The sequence below is a fragment of the Pseudophryne corroboree genome, chromosome 5 (genome assembly GCF_028390025.1).
Source record: "Pseudophryne corroboree isolate aPseCor3 chromosome 5, aPseCor3.hap2, whole genome shotgun sequence".
In the NCBI taxonomy this organism is placed as follows: domain Eukaryota; kingdom Metazoa; phylum Chordata; class Amphibia; order Anura; family Myobatrachidae; genus Pseudophryne; species Pseudophryne corroboree.
Genome location: NC_086448.1, coordinates 3,382,923 through 3,398,436, shown reverse-complemented (window position 1 = coordinate 3,398,436; position 15,514 = coordinate 3,382,923). Strand labels below are relative to the sequence as shown.

The 15,514-nt window shown below is 54.5% G+C and overlaps 1 protein-coding gene across 3 annotated transcripts in view; it reads left to right on the top strand.

Moving 5' to 3' along the window:
- Window positions 1-8,186: 8,186 nt before the first annotated feature.
- Window positions 8,187-15,514, top strand: part of ADCK5 (aarF domain containing kinase 5) — a 178,123-nt gene continuing 170,795 nt past the window's right edge. For all 3 annotated transcript variants that reach the window (XM_063921063.1, XM_063921062.1, XM_063921061.1), the window contains exon 1: window positions 8,187-8,303. In XM_063921063.1, the coding sequence (XP_063777133.1) occupies window positions 8,289-8,303 (15 nt within the window). In that variant the 5' untranslated portion in view covers window positions 8,187-8,288. The remainder of the gene's footprint in view (window positions 8,304-15,514) is intronic.

The window sequence follows — 15,514 nt, the reverse complement described above, 5'->3', positions numbered from 1 at the left end:
TTTATTAGCAGTTTCTTATATAGCGCAGCATATTCCGTTGCGCTTTACAATTAGAACAACAATTATAGAACAAAACTGGACAAAGACAGAGACAGAGGTAGGAAGGCCCTGCTCGCAAGCTTACAATCTATAGGGAAATAGGCATTGATACACAAGGATAGATGCTACCTGTCACATAATGGTTCCCCAGGTTGCTAGGTTCTTAATGGGTTGTATATGATATGATCACCCAGCAATGTTGGAAGACAAAATGTGAGTTTATGTGGACTGTACAGAGGGGATGTAACTTGATTGGGAAGCTGTGAAGGTTATGTGTGTGGGTCTGAAATTTGGTAGGCTTGTCTGAAGAGATGAGTTTTCAGAGAACGTTTAAAGGTTTGGAGACTAGAGGAGAATCTTATTGTGCGTGGGAGTGCATTCCACAGAGTGGGTGAAGCCCGGGTAAAGTCCTGTAATTTTGAGTGGGAACAGGTAATACATGTGGATGAGAGACGCAGATCTTGTGCAGAGCGGAGAGGTCTGGTAGGGAGATATTTTGAGATGAGTGAGGAGATGTATGATGGTGCAGTTTGGTTAATAGCCATGTGTATAAGGTGCTCTGCCTGGTGTAATGTGTATATGCGGCAGTACTGTGTGGTGTAATGTGTATAAGGTGCTCTGCCTGGTGTAATGTGTATATGCGGCAGTACTGTGTGGTGTAATGTGTATAAGGTGCTCTGCCTGGTGCAATGTGTATATGCGGAAGTACTGTGTGGTGTAATGTGTATAAGGTGCTCTGCCTGGTGTAATTTGTATATGCGGCAGCACTGTGTGGTGTAATGTGTATAACGTGCTCTGCCTGGTGTAATGTGTATAAGGTGCTCTGCCTGGTGTAATGTGTATATGCGGCAGCACTGTGTGGTGTAATGTGTATAACGTGCTCTGCCTGGTGTAATGTGTATATGCGGCAGTACTGTGTGGTGTAATGTGTATATGCGGCAGTACTTTGTGGTGTAATGTGTATAACGTGCTCTGCCTGGTGTAATGTGTATATGCGGCAGTACTGTGTGGTGTAATGTGTATATGTGGCAGTACTGTGTGGTGTAATGTGTATAACGTGCTCTGTCTGGTGTAATGTGTATATGCGGCAGTACTGTGTGGTGTAATGTGTATATGCGGCAGTACTGTGTGGTGTAATGTGTATAAGGTGCTCTGCCTGGTGCAATGTGTATATGCGGCAGTACTGTGTGGTGTAATGTGTATAAGGTGCTCTGCCTGGTGTAATGTGTATATGCGGCAGCACTGAGTGGTGTAATTATTTATTTTATTTATTAGCAGTTTCTTATATAGCGCAGCATATTCCGTTGCGCTTTACAATTAGAACAACAATTATAGAACAAAACTGGACAAAGACAGAGACAGAGGTAGGAAGGCCCTGCTCGCAAGCTTACAATCTATAGGGAAATAGGCATTGATACACAAGGATAGATGCTACCTGTCACATAATGGTTCCCCAGGTTGCTAGGTTCTTAATGGGTTGTATATGATATGATCACCCAGCAATGTTGGAAGACAAAATGTGAGTTTATGTGGACTGTACAGAGGGGATGTAACTTGATTGGGAAGCTGTGAAGGTTATGTGTGTGGGTCTGAAATTTGGTAGGCTTGTCTGAAGAGATGAGTTTTCAGAGAACGTTTAAAGGTTTGGAGACTAGAGGAGAATCTTATTGTGCGTGGGAGTGCATTCCACAGAGTGGGTGAAGCCCGGGTAAAGTCCTGTAATTTTGAGTGGGAACAGGTAATACATGTGGATGAGAGACGCAGATCTTGTGCAGAGCGGAGAGGTCTGGTAGGGAGATATTTTGAGATGAGTGAGGAGATGTATGATGGTGCAGTTTGGTTAATAGCCATGTGTATAAGGTGCTCTGCCTGGTGTAATGTGTATATGCGGCAGTACTGTGTGGTGTAATGTGTATAAGGTGCTCTGCCTGGTGTAATGTGTATATGCGGCAGTACTGTGTGGTGTAATGTGTATAAGGTGCTCTGCCTGGTGCAATGTGTATATGCGGAAGTACTGTGTGGTGTAATGTGTATAAGGTGCTCTGCCTGGTGTAATTTGTATATGCGGCAGCACTGTGTGGTGTAATGTGTATAACGTGCTCTGCCTGGTGTAATGTGTATAAGGTGCTCTGCCTGGTGTAATGTGTATATGCGGCAGCACTGTGTGGTGTAATGTGTATAACGTGCTCTGCCTGGTGTAATGTGTATATGCGGCAGTACTGTGTGGTGTAATGTGTATATGCGGCAGTACTTTGTGGTGTAATGTGTATAACGTGCTCTGCCTGGTGTAATGTGTATATGCGGCAGTACTGTGTGGTGTAATGTGTATATGTGGCAGTACTGTGTGGTGTAATGTGTATAACGTGCTCTGTCTGGTGTAATGTGTATATGCTGCAGTACTGTGTGGTGTAATGTGTATATGCGGCAGTACTGTGTGGTGTAATGTGTATAAGGTGCTCTGCCTGGTGTAATGTGTATATGCGGCAGCACTGTGTGGTGTAATGTGTATAACGTGCTCTGCCTGGTGTAATGTGTATATGCGGCAGTACTGTGTGGTGTAATGTGTATATGCGGCAGTACTGTGTGGTGCAATGTGTATAAGGTGCTCTGCCTGGTGTAATGTGTATATGCGGCAGTACTGTGTGGTGTAATGTGTATAACGTGCTCTGCCTGGTGTAATGTGTATATGCGGCAGTACTGTGTGGAGTAATGTGTATAAAGTGCTCTGCCTGGTGTAATGTGTATATGCGGCAGCACTGTGTGGTGTAATGTGTATAACGTGCTCTGCCTGGTGTAATGTGTATATGCGGCAGTACTGTGTGGTGTAATGTGTATATGCGGCAGTACTGTGTGGTGCAATATGTATAAGGTGCTCTGCCTGGTGTAATGTGTATATGCGGCAGTACTGTGTGGTGTAATGTGTATAATGTGCTCTGCCTGGTGTAATGTGTATATGCGGCAGTACTGTGTGGTGTAATGTGTATATGCAGCAGTACTGTGTGGTGTAATGTGTATATGCGGCAGTACTGTGTGGTGTAATGTGTATAAGGTGCTCTGCCTGGTGCAATGTGTATATGCGGCAGTACTGTGTGGTGTAATGTGTATAAGGTGCTCTGCCTGGTGTAATGTGTATATGCGGCAGCACTGTGTGGTGTAATGTGTATAAGGTGCTCTGCCTGGTGTAATGTGTATATGCGGCAGTACTGTGTGGTGTAATGTGTATAAGGTGCTCTGCCTGGTGTAATGTGTATATGCGGCAGTACTGTGTGGTGTAATGTATATAAGGTGCTCTGCCTGGTGTAATGTGTATATGCGGCAGTACTGTGTGGTGTAATGTGTATAAGGTGCTCTGCCTGGTGTAATTTGTATATGCGGCAGCACTGTGTGGTGTAATGTGTATAACGTGCTGTACCTGGTGTAATGTGTATAACGTGCTGTACCTGGTGTAATGTGTATAACGTGCTATACCTGGTGCAATGTGTATAACGTGCTCTGCCTGGTGTAATGTGTATAACGTGCTCTGCCTGGTGTAATGTGTATAACGTGCTGTACCTGGTGTAATGTGTATAACGTGCTCTGCCTGGTGTAATGTGTATAACGTGCTGTACCTGTTGTAATGTGTATAACGTGCTCTACCTGGCGCAATGTGTATAACGTGATCTACCTGGTGCAATGTGTATAACGTTCTCTACCTGGTGCAATGTGTGTAACGTGCTCTGCCTGGTGCAATGTGTATAACGTGCTCTACCTGGTGCAATGTGTATAACATGCTCTACCTGGTGCAATGTGTATAACGTGCTCTGCCTGGTGCAATGTGTGTAACGTGCTCTGCCTGGTGCAATGTGTGTAACGTGCTCTGCCTGGTGCAATGTGTGTAACGTGCTCTACCTGGTGTAATGTGTATAACGTGCTCTACCTGGTGCAATGTGTGTAACGTGCTCTACCTGGTGCAATGTGTGTAACGTGCTCTGCCTGGTGCAATGTGTGTAACGTGCTCTGCCTGGTGCAGTGTGTATAACGTGCTCTGCCTGGTGCAATGTGTATAACGTGCTCTGCCTGGTGCAATGTGTGTAACGTGCTCTGCCTGGTGCAATGTGTGTAACGTGCTCTGCCTGGTGCAATGTGTATAACGTGCTCTACCTGGTGCAATGTGTGTAACGTGCTCTGCCTGGTGCAGTGTGTATAACGTGCTCTGCCTGGTGCAATGTGTATAACGTGCTCTGCCTGGTGCAATGTGTGTAACGTGCTCTGCCTGGTGTAATGTGTGTAACGTGCTCTACCTGGTGCAATGTGTATAACGTGCTCTACCTGGTGCAATGTGTGTAACGTGCTCTGCCTGGTGCAGTGTGTATAACGTGCTCTGCCTGGTGTAATGTGTATAAGGTGCTCTGCCTGGTGTAATGTGTATAACGTGCTCTACCTGGTGCAATGTGTGTAACGTGCTCTGCCTGGTGCAGTGTGTATATTGTGCTCTGCCTGGTGCAATGCGTAAAACGTGCTCTGCCTGGTGCAATGTGTGTAACGTGCTCTGCCTGGTGCAATGTGTGTAATGTGCTCTGCCTGGTGCAATGTGTATAACGTGCTCTACCTGGTGCAATGTGTGTAACGTGCTCTGCCTGGTGCAGTGTGTATAACGTGCTCTGCCTGGTGCAATGTGTATAACGTGCTCTGCCTGGTGCAATGTGTGTAACGTGCTCTGCCTGGTGTAATGTGTGTAACGTGCTCTACCTGGTGCAATGTGTATAACGTGCTCTACCTGGTGCAATGTGTGTAACGTGCTCTACCTGGTGCAATGTGTATAACGTGCTCTGCCTGGCGCAATGTGTATAACGTGCTCTAGCTGGTGCAGTGTGTATAACGTGCTCTACCTGGTGCAGTGTGTATAACGTGCTCTGCCTGGTGCAGTGTGTGTAACGTGCTCTACCTGGTGTAATGTGTATAACATGCTCTGCCTGGTGTAATGTGTATAAGGTGCTCTGCCTGGTGTAATGTGTATAACGTGCTCTACCTGGTGCAATGTGTGTAACGTGCTCTACCTGGTGCAGTGTGTATAACGTGCTCTGCCTGGTGTAATGTGTATAACGTGCTCTGCCTGGTGCAGTGTGTATAACGTGCTCTGCCTGGTGTAATGTGTATAACGTGCTCTGCCTGGTGCAATGTGTATAAGGTGCTCTGCCTGGTGTAATGTGTATAACGTGCTCTGCCTGGTGTAATGTGTATAACGTGCTCTGCCTGGTGTAATGTGTATAACGTGCTCTACCTGGTGTAATGTGTATAAGGTGCTCTGTCTGGTGTAATGTGTATAACGTGCTCTGCCTGGTGTAATGTGTATAACGTGCTCTACCTGGTGCAATGTGTATAACGTGCTCTGCCTGGTGCAATGTGTATAACGTGCTCTAACTGGTGTAATGTGTTGTACCTGGTGTAATGTGTATAACGTGCTCTGCCTGGTGCAGTGTGTATAACGTGCTCTACCTGGTGTAATGTGTATAACGTGCTCTGCCTGGTGCAATGTGTATAACGTGCTGTACCTGGTGTAATGTGTATAACGTGCTCTGCCTGGTGTAATGTGTATAATGTGCTCTACCTGGTGTAATGTGTATAACGTGCTCTGCCTGGTGTAATGTGTATAAGGTGCTCTACCTGGTGTAATGTGTATAAGGTGCTCTGCCTGGTGTAATGTGTATAAGGTGCTCTACCTGGTGCAATGTGTATAACGTGCTCTGCCTGGTGTAATGTGTATAAGGTGCTCTACCTGGTGCAGTGTGTATAACGTGCTCTGCCTGGTGCAATGTGTATAACGTGCTCTGCCTGGTGCAATGTGTGTAACGTGCTCTGCCTGGTGTAATGTGTGTAACGTGCTCTACCTGGTGCAATGTGTATAACGTGCTCTACCTGGTGCAATGTGTGTAACGTGCTCTACCTGGTGCAATGTGTATAACGTGCTCTACCTGGTGCAATGTGTGTAACGTGCTCTGCCTGGTGCAGTGTGTATAACGTGCTCTGCCTGGTGTAATGTGTATAAGGTGCTCTGCCTGGTGTAATGTGTATAACGTGCTCTACCTGGTGCAATGTGTGTAACGTGCTCTGCCTGGTGCAGTGTGTATATTGTGCTCTGCCTGGTGCAATGCGTAAAACGTGCTCTGCCTGGTGCAATGTGTGTAACGTGCTCTGCCTGGTGCAATGTGTGTAATGTGCTCTGCCTGGTGCAATGTGTATAACGTGCTCTACCTGGTGCAATGTGTGTAACGTGCTCTGCCTGGTGCAGTGTGTATAACGTGCTCTGCCTGGTGCAATGTGTATAACGTGCTCTGCCTGGTGCAATGTGTGTAACGTGCTCTGCCTGGTGTAATGTGTGTAACGTGCTCTACCTGGTGCAATGTGTATAACGTGCTCTACCTGGTGCAATGTGTGTAACGTGCTCTACCTGGTGCAATGTGTATAACGTGCTCTGCCTGGCGCAATGTGTATAACGTGCTCTAGCTGGTGCAGTGTGTATAACGTGCTCTACCTGGTGCAGTGTGTATAACGTGCTCTGCCTGGTGCAGTGTGTGTAACGTGCTCTACCTGGTGTAATGTGTATAACATGCTCTGCCTGGTGTAATGTGTATAAGGTGCTCTGCCTGGTGTAATGTGTATAACGTGCTCTACCTGGTGCAATGTGTGTAACGTGCTCTACCTGGTGCAGTGTGTATAACGTGCTCTGCCTGGTGTAATGTGTATAACGTGCTCTGCCTGGTGCAGTGTGTATAACGTGCTCTGCCTGGTGTAATGTGTATAACGTGCTCTGCCTGGTGCAATGTGTATAAGGTGCTCTGCCTGGTGTAATGTGTATAACGTGCTCTGCCTGGTGTAATGTGTATAACGTGCTCTGCCTGGTGTAATGTGTATAACGTGCTCTACCTGGTGCAATGTGTATAACGTGCTCTGCCTGGTGCAATGTGTATAACGTGCTCTAACTGGTGTAATGTGTTGTACCTGGTGTAATGTGTATAACGTGCTCTGCCTGGTGCAGTGTGTATAACGTGCTCTACCTGGTGTAATGTGTATAACGTGCTCTGCCTGGTGCAATGTGTATAACGTGCTGTACCTGGTGTAATGTGTATAACGTGCTCTGCCTGGTGTAATGTGTATAATGTGCTCTACCTGGTGTAATGTGTATAACGTGCTCTGCCTGGTGTAATGTGTATAATGTGCTCTACCTGGTGTAATGTGTATAAGGTGCTCTGCCTGGTGTAATGTGTATAAGGTGCTCTACCTGGTGCAATGTGTATAACGTGCTCTGCCTGGTGTAATGTGTATAAGGTGCTCTACCTGGTGCAATGTGTATAACGTGCTCTGCCTGATGTAATGTGTATAAGGTGCTCTACCTGGTGTAATGTGTATAAGGTGCTCTGCCTGGTGTAATGTGTATATGCGGCAGTATTGTGTGGTGTAATGTGTATAAGGTGCTCTGCCTGGTGCAATGTGTATAACGTGCTCTGCCTGGTGTAATGTGTATAAGGTGCTCTGCCTGGTGCAATGTGTATAAGGTGCTCTGCCTGGTGTAATGTGTATATGCGGCAGTATTGTGTGGTGTAATGTGAATGAGGTGTAATGCACAATTATGTGGCCACGCCCCTTCCCCACAAATCCACGCCCTATATACATATAATCAGGCCTTCTGAGCAGTAATCCCGCCCACTTGACAGACTCCGCCCACAGTCCGCCCTTTGAGGTAGGTGACGGCATGTCATGTGATCAGCGCGGTAACGGCCGGAGATATCAGTACGGGTCACTGACTACCTCACCTATTCCCATGTATGAAGCGGTGATAAGAGGGGAGAAGTTGCCCATGGCAACAATCAGTTGCTCTGTATAACTGTATAGTGTGCAAATGATAAATGCTACTTCAACGCTGATTGTTTCCATGGGCAACGCCTCCCCTCTTATCACCGCTACATACATTCACCCCCCAATACCGCCCTGTCACACACCCAGCTCTCCGCCCGTCCCGACCGCGGACAACGCCATGGGTGTAGTGGGCGGGTCGAGGGACGCGATGGGTGTAGTGGGCGGGTCGAGGGAAGGCGACGTGTGTAGTGGGCGGGGCGAGGGACGCGATATAAAGGAGGCGTGTTACGGGTAGGGTAATCTGGTCACATGGGGAATGTTTCTGTCAGAGTCCGGCGAATAGGAGGCCGGGGGCGTGGCTCCGTCTCTGGGGGAGGTGATCCCGGAGTCACGTGACCTGATCCTGGCAGAGAGACATGTTTCTGAGACCGGTATGTGACATGCGGCAGCCCGGGGACCTGGGAGACTGCTGGGAAGACAGGGGGAGAGTCACTGGAGAGTGGGGTGCAGGGGAGAGAGAGAGAGGGAGAGGGGAGAGTGAGGTGCAGGAGTCACAGGAGAGTGGGGTGCAGGAGAGAGAGAGGGGAGATTGAGGTGCAGGAGTCACAGGAGAGTGGGGTGCAGGAGAGAGAGAGAGGGGAGAGTGGGGTGCAGGAGTCAGAGGAGAGTGGGGTGCAGGGGAGAGAGAGAGAGGGAAGAGTGGGGTGCAGGGGAGAGGGAGAGGGGAGATTGAGGTGCAGGAGTCACAGGAGAGTGGGGTGCAGGGGAGAGTGGGGTGCAGGAGAGAGAGAGAGGGGAGAGTGGGGTGCAGGAGTCACAGGAGAGTGGGGTGCAGGAGAGAGAGAGAGAGGGAAGAGTGGGGTGCAGGAGAGAGAGAGGGGAGAGTGAGGTGCAGGAGTCACAGGAGAGTGGGGTGCAGTAGAGAGAGAGGGAAGAGTGGGGTGCAGGAGAGAGAGAGGGGAGAGTGGGGTGCAGGAGTCACAGGAGAGTGGGGTGCAGGGGAGAGAGAGGGGAGAGTGAGGTACAGGAGAGTGGGGTGCAGTAGAGAGAGAGGGAAGAGTGGGGTGCAGGAGAGAGAGAGAGGGGAGAGTGGGGTGCAGGAGTCACAGGAGAGTGGGGTGCAGGAGAGAGAGAGGGGAGAGTGAGGTGCAGGAGTCACAGGAGAGTGGGGTGCAGGAGAGAGAGAGAGAGAGGGGAGAGAGGTGCAGGAGTCACAGGAGTGGGGTGCAGGAGAGAGAGAGGGAAGAGTGGGGTGCAGGAGAGAGAGGGGAGAGTGGGGTGCAGGAGTCACAGGAGAGTGGGGTGCAGGGGAGAGTGAGGTGCAGGAGTCACAGGAGAGTGGGGTGCAGTAGAGAGAGGGAAGAGTGGGGTGCAGGAGAGAGAGAGGGGAGAGTGGGGTGCAGGAGTCACAGGAGAGTGGGGTGCAGGAGAGAGAGAGAGGGGAGAGTGAGGTGCAGGAGTCACAGGAGAGTGGGGTGCAGGGGAGAGAGAGAGGGGAGAGAGGTGCAGGAGTCACAGGAGAGTGGGGTGCAGGGGAGAGAGAGAGAGGGGAGAGAGGTGCAGGAGAGAGAGAGAGAGAGAGAGAGAGAGAGAGGGGAGAGTGGGGTGCAGGAGTCACAGGAGTGTGGGGTGCAGGAGAGAGAGAGGGGAGAGTGGTGCAGGAGTCACAGGAGAGTGGGGTGCAGGAGAGAGAGAGGGGAGATTGAGGTGCAGGAGTCACAGGAGAGTGGGGTGCAGGGGGGGGAGAGAGAGGGAAGAGTGGGGTGCAGGAGTCACAGGAGAGTGGGGTGCAGGGGAGAGAGAGAGAGGGGAGAGTGGGGTGCAGGAGAGAGAGAGAGGGGAGAGTGGGGTGCAGGGGAGAGGGGAGAGTGAGGTGCAGTAGTCACAGGAGAGTGGGGTGCAGGAGAGAGAGAGAGAGAGGGGAGAGTGGGGTGCAGGAGTCACAGGAGAGTGGGGTGCAGTAGAGAGAGAGAGGGAAGAGTGGGGTGCAGGAGAGAGAGAGGGGAGAGTGAGGTGCAGGAGTCACAGGAGAGTGGGGTGCAGTAGAGAGAGGGAAGAGTGGGGTGCAGGAGAGAGAGAGAGAGGGGAGAGTGAGGTGCAGGAGTCACAGGAGAGTGGGGTGCAGGAGAGAGAGAGGGGAGATTGAGGTGCAGGAGTCACAGGAGAGTGGGGTGCAGGGGAGAGAGAGAGAGGGAAGAGTGGGGTGCAGGGGAGAGGGAGAGGGGAGATTGAGGTGCAGGAGTCAGGAGAGTGGGGTGCAGGGGAGAGAGGGAAGAGTGGGGTGCAGTAGAGAGAGAGGGGAGAGTGGGGTGCAGGAGAGAGAGAGGGGAGAGTGAGGTGCAGGAGTCACAGGAGAGTGGGGTGCAGTAGAGAGAGAGGGAAGAGTGGGGTGCAGTAGAGAGAGAGGGGAGAGTGGGGTGCAGGAGAGAGAGAGAGAGGGGAGAGTGGGGTGCAGGAGTCACAGGAGAGTGGGGTGCAGGAGAGAGAGAGGGAAGAGTGGGGTGCAGGAGAGAGAGAGGGGAGAGTGGGGTGCAGGAGTCACAGGAGAGTGGGGTGCAGGAGAGAGAGAGAGAGGGGAGAGTGAGGTGCAGGAGTCACAGGAGAGTGGGGTGCAGGAGAGAGAGGGGAGAGTGGGGTGCAGGAGAGAGAGGGAAGAGTGGGGTGCAGGAGTCACATGAGTGTGGGGTGCAGGAGAGAGAGAGAGAGGGGAGAGTGAGGTGCAGGAGAGAGAGAGAGAGAGGGGAGAGTGGGGTGCAGGAGTCACAGGAGAGGGGTGCAGGAGAGAGAGAGAGGGGAGAGTGAGGTGCAGGACAGAGAGAGAGGGAGAGTGAGGTGCAGGAGTCACAGGAGAGTGGGGTGCAGGAGAGAGGGGAGAGTGGGGTGCAGTAGTCACAGGAGAGTGGGGTGCAGGAGAGAGAGAGAGAGGGGAGAGTGGGGTGCAGTAGTCACAGGAGAGTGGGGTGCAGGGGAGAGAGAGAGAGAGAGAGAGAGAGGGGAGTGAGGTGCAGGAGTCACAGGAGAGTGGGGTGCAGGAGAGAGAGGGGAGAGTGGGGTGCAGTAGTCACAGGAGAGTGGGGTGCAGGAGAGAGAGAGAGAGAGGGGAGTGAGGTGCAGGAGTCACAGGAGAGTGGGGTGCAGGAGAGAGAGAGGGGAGAGTGAGGTGCAGGAGTCACAGGAGAGTGGGGTGCAGGAGAGAGAGAGGGGAGAGTGGGGTGCAGTAGAGAGAGAGGGGAGAGTGGGGTGCAGGAGAGAGAGTGGGGTGCAGGAGTCACAGGAGAGTGGGGTGCAGGAGAGAGAGAGGGGAGAGTGGGGTGCAGTAGTCACAGGAGAGTGGGGTGCAGGAGAGAGAGAGAGGGGAGAGTGGGGTGCAGTAGTCACAGGAGAGTGGGGTGCAGGAGAGAGAGAGGGGAGAGTGGGGTGCAGTAGTCACAGGAGAGTGGGGTGCAGGGGAGAGAGAGAGGGGAGTGAGGTGCAGGAGTCACAGGAGAGTGGGGTGCAGGAGAGAGAGAGGGGAGAGTGGGGTGCAGTAGTCACAGGAGAGTGGGGTGCAGGGGAGAGAGAGAGAGAGGGGAGTGAGGTGCAGGAGTCACAGGAGAGTGGGGTGCAGGAGAGAGAGAGGAGAGTGAGGTGCAGGAGTCACAGGAGAGTGGGGTGCAGGAGAGAGAGAGGGAAGAGTGGGGTGCAGGAGAGAGAGAGGGGAGAGTGGGGTGCAGGAGTCACAGGAGAGTGGGGTGCAGTAGAGAGAGAGGGAAGAGTGGGGTGCAGTAGAGAGAGAGGGGAGAGTGGGGTGCAGGAGAGAGAGGGGAGAGTGAGGTGCAGGAGTCACAGGAGAGTGGGGTGCAGTAGAGAGAGAGAGGGGAGAGTGGGGTGCAGGGGAGAGTGGGGTGCAGGAGAGAGAGGGAAGAGTGGGGTGCAGGAGAGAGAGAGAGGGGGGAGAGTGGGGTGCAGGAGAGAGAGAGGGTAGAGTGGGGTGTAGGGGAGAGAGAGGGGAGAGTGGGGTGCAGGGGAGAGGGGTGCAAGAGAGAGGGAGAGGGGGGAGAGTGGGGTGCAGGGGAGAGTGGGGTGCAGGAGTCACAGGTGTGGGGTGCAGGAAAGAGAGAGAGAGAGAGAGAGTTTGGTGCAGGGGAGAGAGAGGGGACAGTGGGGTGCAGGAGAGAGAGAGGGGGGAGAGTGGGGTACAGTGGGGTGCAGGAGAGAGAGGGGAGAATGGGGTGCAGGGGAGAGAGGTGAGAGTGGGGTGCAGGAGTCACAGGAGTGTTGGGTGCAGGAGAGAGAGAGAGGGGAGAGTGGGGCGCAGGGGAGAGTGGGGCGCAGGAGAGAGAGGGGAGAGTGGGGCGCAGGAGTCACAGGAGTGTGGGGTGCAGGAGAGAGAGAGGGGAGAGTGGGGTGCAGGGGAGAGGGGAGAGTGGGGTGCAGGGGAGAGAGAGGGGAGAGTGGGGTGCAGGGGAGAGAGAGGGGAGAGTGGGGTGCAGGGGAGAGTGGGGTGCAGGGGAGAGAGGGGAGAGTGGGGTGCAAGAAAGAGAGAGGGGAGAGTGGGGTGCAGGGGAGAGAGGGGAGAGTGGGGTGCAGGGGAGAGAGGGGAGAGTGGGGTGCAGGAGAGAGAGAGGGGAGAGTGGGGTGCAGGGGAGAGAGGGGAGAGTGGGGTGCAGGGGAGAGAGAGGGGAGAGTGGGGTGCAGGGGAGAGAGAGGGGAGAGTGGGGTGCAGGGGAGAGAGAGGGGAGAGTGGGGTGCAGGAAAGAGAGAGGGGAGAGTGGGGTGCAGGGGAGAGAGGGGAGAGTGGGGTGCAGGGGAGAGTGGGGTGCAGGGGAGAGTGGGGTGCAGGGGAGAGAGGGGAGAGTGGGGTGCAGGGGAGAGAGTGGGGTGCAGGAGAGAGGGGAGAGTGGGGTGCAGGAGAGAGAGGGGAGAGAGGTGTGAGTGGGGTGCAGGAGAGAGAGAGAGGGGTGCAGGAGAGGTGAGTGGGGTGCAGTAGAGGGAGAGGGGTGCAGGAGAGAGAGAGATGTGAGTGGGGTGTAAGAGAGTGGGGTGCAGGAGAGAGAGAGGGGAGAGTGGGGTGCAGGAGGGGGAGAGGGGAGAGTGGGGTGCAGGAGTCACAGGAGAGTGGGGTGCAGGAGAGAGAGAGAGAGAGGGTAGAGTGGGGTGCAGGGGAGAGAGGGGAGAGTGGGATGCAGGAGAGAGAGAGAGAGGGGAGAGTGGGGTGCAGGGTGCAGGAGTCACAGGAGTGTGGGGTGCAGGAGAGAGAGAGAGAGAGGGGAGTGTGCGGTGCAGGGGTGATAGAGAGGGGAGAGTGGGGTGCAGGGGAGAGAGAGGGGAGAGTGGGGTGCAGGGGAGAGAGAGGGGAGTGGGGTGCAGGGGAGAGAGAGAGGTGAGAGTGGAGTGCAGGGGAGAGAGTGGGGTGCAGGAGAGAGATTGGAGAGTGGGGTGCAGGAGAGAGATTGGAGAGTGGGGTGCAGGGGAGAGAGGGGAGAGTGGGGTGCAGGGGAGAGAGAGAGGTGAGAGTGGGGTGCAGGAGAGAGAGGGGTGCAGGGGAGAGTGGGGTGCAGTAGAGGGAGAGTGGGGTGCAGGAGAGAGAGAGGAGATTGGGGTGCAGGGGAGAGTGGGGTGCAGGAGAGAGAGTGGGGTGCAGGAGAGAGAGGGGAGAGTGGGGTGCAGTAGAGGGAGAGTGGGGTGCAGGAGAGAGAGAGGAGATTGGGGTGCAGGAGAGAGAGGGGAGAGTGGGGTGCAGTAGAGAGAGGGGGAGTGGGGTGCAGGGGAGAGTGGGGTGCAGGAGAGAGGGGAGAGTGGTGTGCTGGAGAGAGAGAGGGGAGAGTGGGGTGCAGGGGAGAGAGGGGAGAGTGGGGTGCAGTAGAGAGAGGGAGTGGGGTGCAGGGGAGAGGGGTGCAGGAGAGAGAGGGGAGAGTGGGGTGCAGGAGAGAGAGAGAGAGGGGAGAGTGGGGTGTAGGAGAGAGAGAGGGGAGAGTGGGGTGCAGGAGAAAGAGAGAGATTGGAGAGTGGGGTGCAGGAGAGAGAGAGAGGGGAGAGTGGGGTGCAGGAGTCAGAGGAGAGTGGGGTGCAGGAGAGAGAGAGAGAGAGAGAGAGGGGAGAGTGGGGTGCAGGAGTCACAGGAGAGTGGGGTGCAGGAGAGAGAGAGGGGAGAGTGGGGTGCAGGAGAGAGAGGGCAGAGTGGGGTGCAGGAGTCAGAGGAGAATGGGGTGCAGGGGAGAGAGAGAGGGGAGAGTGAGGTGCAGGAGTCACAGGAGAGTGGGGTGCAGGAGAGAGAGAGAGAGAGAGAGGGCAGAGTGGGGTGCAGGAGTCACAGGAGAGTGGGGTGCAGGAGAGAGAGAGAGAGGAGAGTGGGGTGCAGGAGTCACAGGAGAGTGGGGTGCAGGAGAGAGAGAGAGAGGGCAGAGTGGGGTGCAGGAGTCAGAGGAGAATGGGGTGCAGGGGAGAGAGAGAGAGGGGAGAGAGGTGCAGGAGTCACAGGAGAGTGGGGTGCAGTAGAGAGAGAGGGAAGAGTGGGGTGCAGGAGAGAGGGGAGAGTGGGGTGCAGGAGTCACAGGAGAGTGGGGTGCAGGAGTCACAGGAGAGTGGGGTGCAGGAGAGAGAGGGGAGAGTGGGGTGCAGGAGTCACAGGAGAGTGGGGTGCAGGGGAGAGAGAGAGAGGGGAGAGTGAGGTGCAGGAGTCACAGGAGTGTTGGGTGCAGGAGTCACAGGAGAGTGGGGTGCAGGAGAGAGAGGGGAGAGTGGGGTGCAGGAGTCACAGGAGAGTGGGGTGCAGGGGAGAGAGAGAGAGGGGAGAGTGAGGTGCAGGAGTCACAGGAGTGTTGGGTGCAGGAGAGAGAGGGGAGAGTGGGGTGCAGGGTAGAGAGAGAGGGGAGAGTGGGGTGCAGGGTAGAGAGAGAGGGGAGAGTGGGGTGCAGGGTAGAGAGAGAGGGGAGAGTGGGGTGCAGGGGAGAGAGAGGGGAGAGTGGGGTGCAGGGGAGAGAGAGGGGAGAGTGGGGTGCAGGGGAGAGAGCGAGGGGAGAGTGGGGTGCAGGAAAGAGAGAGGGGAGAGTGGGGTGCAGGGGAGAGAGAGGGGAGAGTGGGGTGCAGGGGAGAGAGTGGGGTGCAGGAGAGAGAGAGGGGTGCAAGAGAGAAGGGACAGTGGGGTGCAGGAGAGAGGAGGGTGGGGTGCAGGAGAGAGTGGGGTGCATTAGAGGGAGAGGGGTGCAGGAGAGAGAGATTTGAGTGGGGTGTAAGAGAGTGGGGTGCAGGAGAGAGAGAGAGGGGAGAGTGGGGTGCAGGAGAGAGAGAGGGGAGAGTGGGGTGCAGGAGAGAGAGGGGAGAGTGGGGTGCAGGAGTCACAGGAGTGTGGGGTGCAGGAGAGAGAGAGAGAGAGAGAGAGAGGAGAGTGGGGTGCAGGGGAGAGTGGGGTGCAGGGGGGAGAGAGAGGGGAGAGTGGGGTGCAGGGGAGAGTGGGGTGCAGGGGAGAGAGAGAGGGGAGAGTGGGGTGCAGGGGAGAGAGAGAGGGGAGAGTGGAGTGCAGGAGAGAGATTGGAGAGTGGGGTGCAGGGGAGAGAGAGAGGGGAGAGTGGGGTGCAGGAGAGAGAGAGAGAGGGGAGAGTGGGGTGCAGGGGAGAGAGAGAGGGGAGAGTGGAGTGCATGATAGAGGTGTGAGTGGGGTGCA